At 40.0% G+C, this 14,771-nt stretch overlaps 1 protein-coding gene across 1 annotated transcript; it reads right to left on the reverse strand.

Moving 5' to 3' along the window:
- Positions 1-7,444: 7,444 nt before the first annotated feature.
- pou4f3 (POU class 4 homeobox 3) lies at positions 7,445-8,889 on the reverse strand. Its single transcript, XM_053331736.1, has 2 exons — positions 8,770-8,889; positions 7,445-8,383 (listed from the first exon to the last, which is right to left on the reverse strand). Exons 1-2 carry the CDS (start codon positions 8,887-8,889, stop codon positions 7,445-7,447), a joined length of 1,059 nt encoding a protein of 352 aa, XP_053187711.1.
- Positions 8,890-14,771: the final 5,882 nt, after the last annotated feature.

Below are 14,771 nucleotides of genomic sequence, written 5' to 3' on the forward strand. Positions count from 1 at the left end.
GAAGTGTATATTTAACATATTCAGTGAAGACAGAGAGCATGTGCAATGCAACGTGATAGTCGGATGCTTGCTTGCTGTTAGGAAATGGTGTGAGTTTAAACTTACTGAATATTTTTGTTGTGTCTCTTTTCAGTGTTGCACTTTTTAGACGGTCCCTGAACACTTTTGTCACAGTCAGCTGTACATGGAGACAAATGTTATTTGTCTAGCTCAGGGGAAAGCTCTCTTGGGTGAAAATTAGACTGTAGCTTGTCATCTTGTTGAGGGCCATTAGTCTTTTAACAATGTTTTTCTTATGAGTTATTGATCCACATAGTTCAAATCTATGAATACATTTACAACTTTACCCAGATGCTGTTCGGTGCCCTCTCTGACACCTGCTGCCTACACACAGTACCAGATGCATGTGTACATAGCGATAGTACTGGTAAACCTAGTAGAGTTAGGATGATATTTTTTTCTGTAAAATCTCAATAAGTTCTTCTTCTTCTGATTCAGAAAACCTCAATGTAGTAGTCCACAGGAACCTTTGACACAAATATGATTATCAGTTTCAACCCCAAAAATTCAACAGTAATATAAAGCTGTCATGCGCATCAAGGATGGAATAAGATTAGTTTTAAGCATATTTCATTTTAGTTGTAGTTATAGAGAACATCATCAGCTACCAAATCCCATGTGGTAATGCTCACGAGTATGCAAATGAGCTTGAATCACCCTAAGGCAATATAACCTGACCTGTTATTAAACCATATCATGCCAGCTTTGTTCTTCTTCCTGATCTGATGGGATACAGCAGGTATCATGCTTTCAACCAAAAAATACTCACTGTGTCAAAAGTCTCTCAACAACAGTTTAAATCTTTGCCCAATATATAGCATTATGTTATCACACATCTCATCAGGTGTGTAAATGGCCAAGCTGAGCCTAGATTATTACACATATTTAGAGTGGCTTGATAAATATCGTTTTGTTATGCTCTCTTCCCCCTTGATCTGTACACACACAGACATACACACTCAGCTCTGGCTGCCTCTGCTGCTTCTTTATTTTGTTCCTGGTCGATTAGCCTCGGGGCTGTCTTCAGGGCCTGGGGCCAGTGGGAGCAGACGGTGGGGGAGGGCGGGTGGCTGCATCTGCTAGGGGACCTCCTTCAGGGGCCCCATTGTGGCCTGGCTCGGTTTTCATGTCTGTCTTCAAAGGCACAGCCCCGTGGAGGGAGCAGAGGGAGAGAAGGAAAGACAGTTCATCCACACTGGTATTGCCATTGTTATATTCCTGTGTGCCCTCACTCAGCATGCCGTATCTGAGGTGACGGAGCATGTCAACACCAAGCTGCTTTTCACTTCCTTGTTTACATGTTTTTCACCCTCAAGGCTATCTGAAATGCAGAATGTGCACAGTAATCGGGACAGATGTTTAATGATTGTCATGCATTGCTTTCCTCTCTTCTCTCATTTTGAATTTATTTATTTTTTTTGCAAATTCTGACTTTCTTTGTTAGCAGTATGATTATTATTCATAAAACGATGCTTTATAAAATTCAACAAAATGCACAAGGCTGCTATATATTTCATCGGCCTACTGTACCATTTAGATTCTAATGAGGGCCCAGTAAGGATACAAATAATTGCTTGTAAACCATCTTTAACTCTATTTCAATCACACATTATAGCTTCCTCACTCCTAATATGGCTTTGATAGTGTGTAAGTTAAACAAAATATAGTTTCTTCTGCCCACACATACAGTTACAGAAGAATTAGTGTGACAGCTGTACTGCACTGTCTGGTATTTCAGTTTTTCTTGTGCAGAAATTCAACATGAGACACATGTCGAGTGTAGAGCTAATTAAGAGACTTGACTTTGGATTGGAGGATGTCCCCTTTGTACAGGACGGTGTAGTGTTCTGGTATCTCCTGTCCTTTGGCTGTTGCTCCTCTGGGTGCTCCTGCTGTCACGGCTGTTTAGTGTCACACTGTTCGGGCCGGCAGGGATGCACTCACCTTGACAGGATCAACTCAAAATGACAGACATGTCAGCCATCAGGGATTCTTTCTTTCTTGGTTTGATCTTTTATTTTCCTTCCATCTCTTTACATGTCATTTCTCTCTAGCTTTTCTGTCTTTTACCCATTTCCTTTCCTGCAATCTCATTCCTTCCATTCAAGTATTCTTTCTTCTTTCTAACTTCCTTTCTTCCATTTAATTTCTTCCTTTAATTTTTCCTCTCTTTTATTTTGTTAATTCCTTCTGCTCTTCATGTAGTACTATTGCGTCTTTTCTTTTTTCTTAAACTCATTCTCTCATCTTCTCTATCTTGCTGTGATCTCTCTCTCTCTCTCCCTCCCTCTCTCTCTCTCTCTCTCTCTCTCTCTCTCTCTCTCTCTCTCTCTCTCTCTCTCTCTCTCTCTCTCTCTCTCTCTCTCTCTCTCTCTCTCTCTCTCTCCCTCTCTCTCTCTTCTTCTGTTCTTTAACTTATTCCTCCTTCTCACAATTCAATACTTTTTTTTCCCCTTTTCTCCCCTTTCCTCCATCTGGATACACTGCAGCTACATTTTCTTGGAGAGGATTGTTATGTTTAGCACACTCTGTGGTGATTATATCCTCATATACTGTAATCTGGGTTTCTGTGCAGACCTGCACCTGACCAGCTAAGTGCTTTGTAGAAAAAAAATCACGCCACTGTGAGTTATTTCTGGCTGGGTTAATCTTATTTCTCTGGGCACTTTGATAATGGAGAGGACTTGAATTATGAATGGAGTGTATAATACTGTTCTTAGGGCCTTCTGAATGAATTAAGCAAGAGCTTATAAGTGAGTTTCTTTGAGTGTCTGATATAATGCCGCTTGCCCTTCCTTTGTCCTTTGTTTCAAATCCACACTCTAGTTTTGTATTTTTGGAATTAGAGCAAAGATAAACACATCAGAAGAGCTCGGTCTGCGGTGGGAAAATACTGACATAAAATTATATGATGTATGCTGAAATATGGACCACTTTTCTCTCATTATGGCCATGACCATCTTTCTCGCTCTCCCATCTCTTTTCATGTGTGTGTGTTCATCTCAATAGTCTCTGCATATTGCATGGTGTGTTACTTAGCAGACAGTTTGACCTCACACACAGACTATGAGACTATAAATGTTTCTCCATCGCAGAAGTTCACTGGCCTCCCGGCAGAGCTGTTGCTCAGTGCGATAACAGATTGATAATTATCTCATGTGAGGAGGAGATGTTGATATTTAAGAATGTATGTCTGTAGTGTTTTTAAATTCATAAATAACTGATTAAATGTGTTTGACAAAATGTAAGTAACAGCAACATGGACCAACATTTGGCTTTAAATTCAGAATGCTGTGAAGAAGTCACAAAATGATTCTAATTATTGAAAATACTGTAGGCACATTTAGTCATGACACTGTTTTCATTATTTAATTGTGATTCATTCATTTCATTATTTGTTGACATTTTTGATCAGACCAAAGAGATGTCCTCTATTGATAACAAAAAATCAGTTTATACTTTGAGAAATGAAGGAAACACTCACATTTGAGAGGCTTGAACCAGTGAACTAAAAATGGCAGAAGTATTACTTAGTAAAAGTGGCATTACTTACAAGTAAAAGTCCTGTATTCACAAGTATAAAAAATTATATTAACATTACAGCACAATGTACTGTAGTTTGGACACGACTTAAGGTGTGTCCAACTTTTGACTGGTACTGCATAATTACAATTAAAATACTATACCAAAGCACAAGTACTTGAAATTATACTTAAAACAGTGCTTGGGTAAAAGTATTTAGTTACTTTCCACCACTGATCTCTATCAACTGAAGGAATAGAGAAGGAACAGAAGCTACAGATAGACAACATCTCCTACTACACCTTTAAAAGACACCATCATGTGCAGGCCTCAAGTTTCCAGAGAGTAACGTAATCTCAGTGTGTGTGTGTGTGTGTGTGTGTGTGTGTGTGTGTGTGTGTGTGTGTGTGTGTGTGTGTGTGTGTGTGTGTGTATGCTGCTGCACACAGGTAGCCTGTGCATGTGTGTAAAACTCAGCAGCAGGTTCATCCTGAGCTGGTTTGGCCTCTGATGATAATAGAAGATGACTAATAGAGAGCGCAGAGGTAGCTGTCTTCTTTCGCTTTGGTCACACTCATTTGTTGCTACTGGCATTGAATGAATTATTGAGTTTTGGGCGTCTTGGCTCCCACCCCTCCCCTCGCATTCCCTAACTCTGCTCCCAGGAATGACAGCCACCCTGTGTGTGTGTGTGTGTGTGTGTGTGTGTGTGTGTGTGTGTGTGTGTGTGTGTGTGTGTGTGTGTGTGTGTGTGTGTGTGTATGTGTGTTAGAGAGAGCGAGCGAGAGAGAGAGAGAGAGACAGAAAGACAGAGAGAGAGAGAGAGTGAGAGAGTGTGTATATATGTGCATGCATTCAGCAATTAAACACCGCTTTCATCCTCATTCTGTCAAAGATGGTCTTCCTTGCATGGAAACATCTCAAGCAAGCAGGACCCCCCCCCCCCCCCCCCCCCCCACAGACACACACAGACACACACAGACAGAAATGTCTCTATATCTCACATCCCTCCTCTCTTTTCTGTCTGTCTGTCTCTTTTTTCTATTTTCTAAATTCAAATGATAGCTTTATTTACATGAATGTCACAACAACGATACTGTCAAAGAGTCAATGACACAAAATAACATTAATATAACATAGTTTATTTCTCTGAGTCTTCTATTCAGATTATTCATTGTCAGGTGTTTTAACTCTATATCAATTCACGTTTGTTTGATTCAAAGCAGCTTCACATTAATGATAATGCTCAAATTTGCCCCGTAGACCCAGCTCACCTCCATTATTGCATGAGAAAATGTAATATACCTTTGAGCTGCTGCTGAATAATTGACGCGCCCTCAGTCGCCACATGCTGTTAACGCTCACAAGCCTTCAGCTCAACTTACCACATAGCCAGTGCGTTATGATATCAATACGGGTTTTACAAATATCAATTATTCACACGGCGAAGCTCCTTTTTTTAACCTCACATTTACGTCAGAAACACCTCATTGAACACGAAGATTTGTCGATGGCTCAATAAGTATCATTATTAGAGGGATTGGCGTCAAATATTTTCAAATAAACATGTTATAAAAATGTGACACAGTTTAGATATAGGGCATGTTAATGTTAACAATTACCATTTGCATGTTTAGACCCCCCCCCCCCCCTTCATAAATTACAGACTGTAATTAATCAACTCTCAGCATCAAAGAGAATATTAATGTAATTGCAGAGTATCGATCTCTCTCAGGGAAAAATCACACAACCTCAGGTCATGTTGACTGAGAAGGTTCCGGTGGAAGCTTTTTATTTTCAGAACTGTTAATATGTTAATATTAAAAAAGAGAGGAAGTCCATCATGTGTGAGCCAGTAATGCGCAGAGAATATGCAGAAATTAGGAGTCATTTTCACAAAACGGCCTACAGAGTAAAATAGACGGAGATGTAAATGAAAATCAGTGGTCACGCTTAATTGAAACGAGAATAACAATACTTGAATTGGCTAATAGTAATATTGATAGGAATAATAATAGTGATGTAAAATGGCAAGGTTGGCTCATGTTAAATGAACGATAACATTTTTGAAAATTGATTTTTTGAAAAAACGCAACAACAACAACAACAATAATAATAATAATAATAATAATAATAATAATAATAATAATAATAATGGATGAATACTTACTTTAAACGAGAAAAGCTAATATAAAAACACACATACTAATACCATATGTTCCTCTTTCCTCCGGCAACCTGTTGTGTATCCAGCGTTTCTCTCCCTGGAGTCACCACAGTTCCCAGTCAGACTTCTCCTCCCAACTCCTCTACATACTTCGTTTTATACCAATATATAATTAATATTGCATCGTCATGACTTAATAATTTCAAACCCCCATGCATGCACGACATAACCCCAGTGACATAAGGGCATCCATAATTAAAAAACGGCACTAATTAGAGAGGAAGGTGCCACTAGTGGCGTGGAGATGCGCGTTCAGCGGTGTGAAAATGACTGTGCACATGTATTGTCCGCCGTGCTTATATCACACACAACAATACATATTTCATCCCAGCAGAGCTTTGGGAATTCATAAATAAAACAGTTTCAGTAAAACAAACAGTTTACAAAGATTTTATCGCCCATTGATGCGTTGATGGAAAACCACAATGTGTGGTTGTTCTTTTTTTTTCTTTATTCTCTTTTTTGGCCTTTGGATAAACAATGTCTACACCGCATTGAGGCCTTGCTCGGGCCGTCGCCTCAAGATTAAAATAATACAATTTAATAAAGCACAAAAATAACAGGAATTTTAGAAAATAACCAATAATTTATTAGGTTTAAACTTCACACATTTTTTTTCAAGTGAAATCAAAAAGTGAGGATAAATAAATAAATACTTAAATGAGGTGATGTAGGCCTATATACTGTATATATCTGGGCTATATAAATATATAGCTCGTCTGTTATGCTCCAAAAAAAACAAACATGTTCACATCAAAATACTCAAATATAGCAGCAGCCAAAGCCACACGGATGTGCCTCATTATGAAAGTGTCATTTCCATTTCTAAATAATTAAAGATAAACAGACTCAGTGTCATGTGAAAGTAGTAGCTATTGTAGTTATTCTCTTTGTGTGTGTGTGTGTGTGTGTGTGTGTGTGTGTGTGTGTGTGTGTGTGTGTGTGTGTGTGTGTGTGTATATGTGTGTGTGTGTGTTTTTTAAAGTAAATTACTATCACACAGTTCACGGAAAGAGCAGATTCATTTGTAAAAATTGTGGTTTTGGTTTAATAAGGTGGGTGAATTTCTGAATCCCATTATTATACTAAACTCTGCATTTATGTATTAAAAAATAACCCCAAAACAAAAACAGGTGAGGACACAGTTGTGAGCCATTAATGTGGAGGATAAATTCTGATCTCAACCAACAAACTAATTCTAATGATCTTTCCACACAGTTGTCTTTTTTAGAGACCCACTCTTCATTTAGCATAAGTGTAACACCACTGATAATTCAAATAGCCCATAAATGTCATTTTAATATTAAAAAAAGTGAGTTAATATCCCTGAATGTGTGTATTTATGCTGGAAATTCATATGTGCAAGATACATAATCAACAACATAATAATCACCCCCTCACAGATCGACAACACAGTCTTCTATAATCCCATTTGAATAACAAAATCGAAGAAAAAAGTGCAACAACGAAGAGTGAGTGACACGAAATGAAAAACTGAAGTCTTTTTTTTTTGGAGATAATCCCAGATGAGACGTGAGGAGCTGTTGATAAATCCCTGTTAGTTAGGCTACTTAGGCTATTATTAATCACTCGATCAAAAATGTAGTAGGCTATGTTATTCATGATGTGTGAAACTCAGTGCACCGCAGAGTATTTCATTCGTTTCTGTTTTTGCCGCTGGTTGCAAAACCACACTCGAACCACATTCTTTTTCAGGTCCAGTTTTTCGGCGATTGCCGCAATTTTTTCCGAGGAGGGCCGTGGCTGGATGGCAAAGTAAGCCTCCAGAGAGCGTTTCTCCGGCGCGGCGATGGAAGTGCGCTTTCTTTTCCTCTCGTTCCCGTTGAAAAGGTCCGGCTTGTTGCTTTTCTCCCGGTACGCAGCCTCGGCTTCCTCCAGCCAGGCCTGGAGAACTGGCTTGAGTGCTATCATGTTGTTGTGGGACAAAGTGAGGGACTCGAACCTGCAGATGGTGCTCTGGCTCAATGACCCCACTCCGGGGATCTTGAGGTTGGCCAGCGCCGACCCGACGTCCGCTTGGGTCACACCGAGTTTGATCCTCCTCTGTTTGAACCGTTCAGCGAAGGCTTCCAGCTCCCTTGGATCCGACTCCACGTCGTTGACGCAAGCCATGCCGCCGTGCACTGACAGGGAGTGAGGGTGGGCCATGTTGGCCATCGCCTGGTGCAGCTGCCCCATGGTCTGCAGGTGGTGGTGAGGGTGCTGGTGGTGGTGCGACGGCGTCATCCCGGGAGGCTCCGGAGCACCCATCCCGGTCACGGCCAGGCTGGTGGAGAGGTGGTCCAGAAGGTCCCCGGCCTCCAGGGTCTGTCCGAGGTGGTGGTGATGGTGGTGGTGGTGGGAGGCGATGGTGGAGGGGACGTGGGAGATGGGCACGGTGGTGGAGGAAGAAGAGGCGGCTGAGGTGCAGGGGACACTGCTCATGGTATGGTAAGTCACGTCTGGTTTGAACGGGTGACTCTTTCCGTGAGAGACAATGCTGTCAGCAGCCGCCAGAGCCTCTGCCCGTGCCAGCAGGCTCTCATCAAAGCCTCCGAATATATTGCCCTGCAGCTGCAAGTAAGAGTGCGCATACTGGAGTCAGTGGGGAATTCTGTCAGGCAGCTCTCAGGATCTAAAAAACATTTTCCAAAGGCAAGCAGCGCCGAGGAGAAGAGAGAACCCTCCTCAAAGCGCAGGTCATAAAAATTAATATGATAGCAAGAGCATTGCTTGAATAGACATGTGGATGAGAGAGGGGGTGAGGAGGGGGGTTGGGGGGGGCACAGAGAGAGTGAGAGAGAGAGAGAGAGAGAGAGAGAGAGGGAGAGAGGGAGAGAGAGAGAGAGAGAGAACAAAGTCCTGTCAAAACAACTTTACAGACATTTCCAGTGTGATATTGTTTCCCCTCCTCTCACCTCAGTATAGTCCACCGCCATTCTCCCCCGACCTGAACGTACCTGCGGGGCGGGCAGACAGACTCTGCGCATGCCCTCCGAACCTGAGTGCAGGCCGGGATACTTGGGCTCGTGCAGGGCCGGGTGCATGGAGAAATGCTGCTTGCCGTTCATGGTCATCATCATCCTCCCTGCAAGCACCTCGCAAGCAGTGTGGCCCCTGACATGAAAGCCGGGGAGCGGAAAGCTACAGCGCTCCTCTGCTCTCCTTCACCAGACTGAGCTGTTAACATCGCCAGCGCCTCCCGGCATCCCTCTCTCCCCCTCTTGCTCCCCTCCTCCTCCTCCTTCCCTCCCACCTGCTCCTCTGCTCAACTAACAAGTTGAAAAACGTTGGCCTCTGTGCGCAAGCGTCGAATAATAAAATCACTATAATATAGATAACCTGGTCATCTACTGCCTGTCTTATATAGCGACGTTTGTAGCCTGAATTATCACTGCTCCCAAAAAGAGTGAAGTTTTAATTTGACTCATTCACAAGTTTAGGCACATCTCGTCTCACCGTTGTAACATAGCATATATTAAAGATGGAATTAGAGAGCTACTTGGCGTTGTACATCTAACTGTATTGCAGAAGTGTTAAAAAGCATAAAACATGTTTACTTATTTATTTAAGTGTACTTAATTACAGCACTATAACTAACTATAAAACCATAGATTCCTCCTCCAGTCATATCAGCACCATGGACAGCGCAGCCCCACAGCGCTTTAAAAAGCACGTTTCTGCTGTGCTGTCCGTGGTGCTGAATCATATAACTTAAACAATACAGCAAACAGATTTAATTAAACACACTATAGACTAATTGAACAATGGTTTTTAACGTTACATGCTTCATACTGTGCTTAATGCCTGCAGGATGCTGACAAGTTGACCTAAAGGCCTTGTCCTGGTCTCCTCCCATGTGAACGCCCATTCTCAGCCTGCTTTTACAGACTTCTCATTTGGCTGCCTCTGTTAAAACTCATGAAGCCGGGGTGGACGGGCCGAAAGGGGAGCCAGGTGGGGCAGAGGCGGAGTGATGACACAGCGGGTCCATCCGATCCTGCCGGCCACCTCTCTGGTTCCCCAGACTGTGAATAATTTAGCAGCGTGGTGGCAGGCATCCATTACCACTGTTGGCATGTTCTTATTCATTACACAGATTAAAACAGCCAAGGTATTTTTTCTCACCACACTAACCTGTTGCAGACTGAGGAGCCAAACTTTAAGACACATGTAGGCCAGCTTCTTGAATGTGTTTTTTATTTATTTATTTCTAAAATGGTTTCTGGACAGATGACAAACTATACTTAAAAAAAAAAAAAATGAATGAAATGGCTTTAAAGTCTTTAAATGTAAAACTGGATTACAGAAAGCAAATTGTTCAGTGTATTATTCTCTTTATCTCTAGGTTGATAACTGGTGACATTTTAAGACTCATTGCTGAATTCTTTTCAGAAAGTTAGGTGGCAATCGATAGCAGTGAGAAGAAAACAGCACTGCTTCCTAAACAAAGATCTCCTTGGGACAATTCCTGGGTACCTGACATGTTTAATTAAGTTTAGTTCAATTTCACACTGTAGGTCCCAGGACTATTTGGTCGTTTAAAAATCAACGTGTAAGCACTGAAATTTGGAAATTTGGAAGTATTACGCTCCACATACGTGAAACAACTTGAAGCAGCTTGTAAAATTAGACGAGCTAATCCCTTATATTCATTTTAAATCTATTATCTGACACAGGGCAGTGTGAATATATGTTTTTTTACTTTAATTACTTTTGTCTTAATATATTTCATGTTATGTGTTAGTTGCTTATAATGTAATGATTTTATTGTTTATTATATTTTATATTATCTGTTCATATTTGTTTTTTATATTTGCTGACTATATTTTATATCTGTATTGTAGCCTACTCATTTAAAAAGAGAGCTTGCTCTTAATGGCCCATCCTGTATGAATTAAGAATGGATGAGTGAATTGATGGATGAATGGGGATAGGGAAAAGAAAACACATCTAAACTTAACTCAGGTTTGTACATTCTGCATTCTTATCACCTCAGTAAAACCCATGAGGATATCTTTAAAATTGTAGGTTAAGTTTGGTTGAGCTCATTAATCACAGACAGAATATTTTAATTAAATTGAGGAGTGTAAATGTGAAATGTTACTGTGGCAGTATCCTATAGAAAAAAGCCATACACATGAAGCTGTCAAGCAGCATGCTCATCTGAATAAAGCATGAAATCCCTTTTCTCACCCTCAAACACGCTCCACCCACCCTCCCACCCCTGTTTTTTCCTTAATAGCATAGCCGGGACCATTCATAATTTACTGGTCATTGTTTACATCTCTGTCATCTGTGTACTTTTCATACCCTGAAAATAGTATCTGACATGTTTTATGAAGTGTGCTGTCATATTTGTGGCCAGATGTGACCGCCAGCTCTTATTTTTTCACCCTCTCCCGGCCTCCAAACAGCTGCAACCCGACTCCAACAGATGACCTATGTACTGTCATGGCATTGTGATCCAGTAAAAGCTGCTTTATCTCTAGCCTACTTTTACTGGAAATTACATATACGAGTTTGAGTTGCTCAAAAATAACTCAACCAATCCTAAATTAAAAAATAAGACTGCTTATTCATGCGTTTAGACATTTTTTACCAGCTTAAAAGAACCCAATGTCTTACATTTCACATTTCTGTCTATGCATAGACGTGAATAGATTACAAAATATGGCCTCTTTTTAAAATAATGGTTCATTATCTTTGGTGAACAGTGAAAATAAATTAAAAGTATACAATGTCCCTACCTCCCTAACTCTAGTTTCCAGGTTTGCTTCCATGTTATATGGCCCACTGAATATGTGCAGGTGTTTCACCCACTGGCCCCACCAGCGAGTTCCCGCTCTGCCCATGGACTTTACATTGTAATGACGTCACCGATTTCAAAATAGCTTTTCTTGGCTCCAAGATAGTTTTACAAATATAAAAACTCCATGTTTCAAAAATCCTTGGAAACAATTTGAGGTGTCCTGTCAACAATTTTACAAATGTCTCTTTTACAATGGTGGTCTATGGGGAAAATGATTTTTGCGCCATAGGGGGATATTTCTCTGCAATATCACCAGTGGCCACTAGTGGAAAATTGGCTGCAATGCTGTACGGTGGCACCCAGACCAACAATGGCACCCATTCAGTCGAGTAGGAATTGCTTGGCTGACGCATTTGCCAAAAAATGTCTCGAGCTACCGAGTTTACTTCTAGGTTATACGGCCCACTGAATATGTGTAGTGTTCCCAACTTGGCCCATAGACTTTACATTGTGATGTCAACATGCATTTTTAAATCGTTTTTTGGCTTGAGGAAGGTTTTACATGGATCAAAAATTCATAGAATGAGTCATAATTGACCTTGTCTGCTGTCGGAGGTGTCCTGTCAACAGTTTTATAGACGTCTCTTTTACTATGGTGGTCTTTTTTCACTACAATACTGTGAGTGACTACTGGGAAAATTGGCTGATGGCTGAGCAGCGGTGCCCTCTCCAGCTCTTATGATGGTGGTGCCAAGGTGGTGCCTTGTCAAACTCTTGTAATACATTCATGCTTCCTCCTGATTAAAAAGTCACCTTATATTGACATCAAATTGAACTTTAAGGGGTCATAATCACAACAGGTGCTAGATTGTATAAATGTAACTAGGCTATAGGTTATTTTTCCAGCCTGAATTTTTTTTTACCTATATTGATGTTTTTCTTATGAGGACGGGCTGATTATTTTATTGTGTCATAATATTAGACATAGGCCACTAATTGGAAGTTTTATTTCTATTTTTATATCTAAACTGTCAAATTATTTCTATTACTTTTTTTACTACTCGTTTTAATTGTAATGGCAGGACTGTGCTTCCATATAGGTCTAGTGTAGTTCTCAAGGAAGCAGCACGCACTTGGTCACTGTAGGCCGCTGTTGAGGCCTCAACTCGAAAATCCTTCCCCTGAGGACAGTCGAAAGTTCTTGCTGAGACTCTGAGTGTTTTCACTTGACTTCCTAAAGTGAGTCCTGTATTATTCAGATATATTTTAATGTCATAGTCACTGGTGTGGATTTATTTTAGGGGGGTGTGGAAGTCAAAGTGGGTGTCCCTGACTCATTACTTAGTGGAGGAGCATGACTGAAGGTAGACTTTCCAGTTAGTTTTAATATGCTTATAATTGTGTCCGAACTTTCATACCCACTTACATACTAACATGTCTCTATGGGATGTATGAATGGGTGAAATGAAGGAGACCACACAAGAGTTAAAGTAATATTTTCTGGAATGCTTTTGCTTGCATTTTTTCCCCTTGCCAATGTTGACTTCTTTTGGTCAATTTTCTTTCTTTAAATCAAAATGTTTCTTTTTTTTCTCTCTCCAATTAAAATATATTTTTTTCTTCTTGTATTTTTTTTTCTTTTTTTCTTTCATTGTCAAGCACCCCATTCCTCCATCTTTATTGGCAAAAGCAAACATGCTAGTAAATTAGAAATCCATTTTTTACAAACATAATACATGAAGAAAATACATCCACATCCTGCAAATATAAACAGTAACAAATCCAAAACTATTATCCAATAAACATTTTACATTTTTTTTACACTATTGTGTGATAGTAGCATACAGAAGTTACAAGTACAAGTACAAAAAGTGGAAGAGAGACTTTCTCTGAATCCTCAATTTAAACAAGCAAGAACCCTGCCAGTATAGGTTTGTCCTTTAAAACTGCCAGTGACCTCATTAAAAAAAGAGAGAAAAAAAAAATCACATGAGCAAATCATATTAAAGTACAAGGTGCCAAAAGGAGGCTTCATCTTTCCACATGCGCACCTGAACCTCACTGTGACTGGCACAGTGATGTTGAAGACAAAAGCATGAATGCAAAGGTTTGGATGGGACAATGAGGTCACTGGCAGGAGGCTTCTGAGTTATCAGTCGACAGTGAGATATGCAATCCAAACAAGAGCGCAACGAACATTGTAGGTGGGAGGAAATCACGGAAAGGTTTCTGCACCCTTTCACGTGTGGTGCCAGACTACTCTAAGGAACAAATAAGACAAATTCTGTCACACTTTTGCAAGCATTTTTCCTCATTTCATTGTTACTCACTATATTTACATGCAGTCAGATGTAAGTATAGTGAGTAGATGTATATTTACAATAGTGAGACTGCTACAATTAACTAAGTTCATGTGTCTCCTTTGTTTTGGTGTTATTCATACTAGTTATTTTACTGGATGTAGTCAGTTTAGTTGAATAATGATGTTCAAACATCTGTTTGGACAACACTTCATTAGAGTGCAAGTAAACAGTTATTTGTTTCAGGGCAGGAATAAATACACACATTTTAACTGTCAAAAATGTGTCATTTAGCATGTAGTACATTTCCAAATGACCTTTAATGACTTTCATTCCTCCCACCTTGAGGATCCTAAAATACAGTATACAGTATGTAAAGAAGGCAAAACACAAAATATTATTGTTGTGAAAGGTGCGCCTTGTGAAAGCAGATGCTTATGGGTGTATAGCACTGTCTGACAATAATGACACGCAGGCAAAGCTGCACTAATGCACAAATAATATTGCGAGGTGCATGACTCCCAGTGCCTTTGTTTTGAGCAGCTCTGACTGTTTCGTTAAAAGAAATGGGCTGCTGAAATGACTAATTTAGTGAAATAACAATGTGGACTGGTTAAACAAAAATGCACAGTTCTTGCGAATAAGCAGAGACGCTTAGCACTCTTGCGTGACCTTTTCTATCTGACACAATCTTGTCATTCATTTAAAAATGACAAAACAAAACTCGAAAAACAAAAAACAAAGCAAGTACAACAGTAATTTCTCTTTCAAGCATTTACAAAATTTACAAAAGTAAATGACAAATCTTGTAAAAATTCAGCCATCTGCTGATTGTGTAAGGCAAATTATAATTATTATTTTATATATATGTATATATGTATATATATACACATATATATATATATATATA

The sequence above is a fragment of the Scomber japonicus genome, chromosome 13 (genome assembly GCF_027409825.1).
Source record: "Scomber japonicus isolate fScoJap1 chromosome 13, fScoJap1.pri, whole genome shotgun sequence".
Classification (NCBI taxonomy): domain Eukaryota; kingdom Metazoa; phylum Chordata; class Actinopteri; order Scombriformes; family Scombridae; genus Scomber; species Scomber japonicus.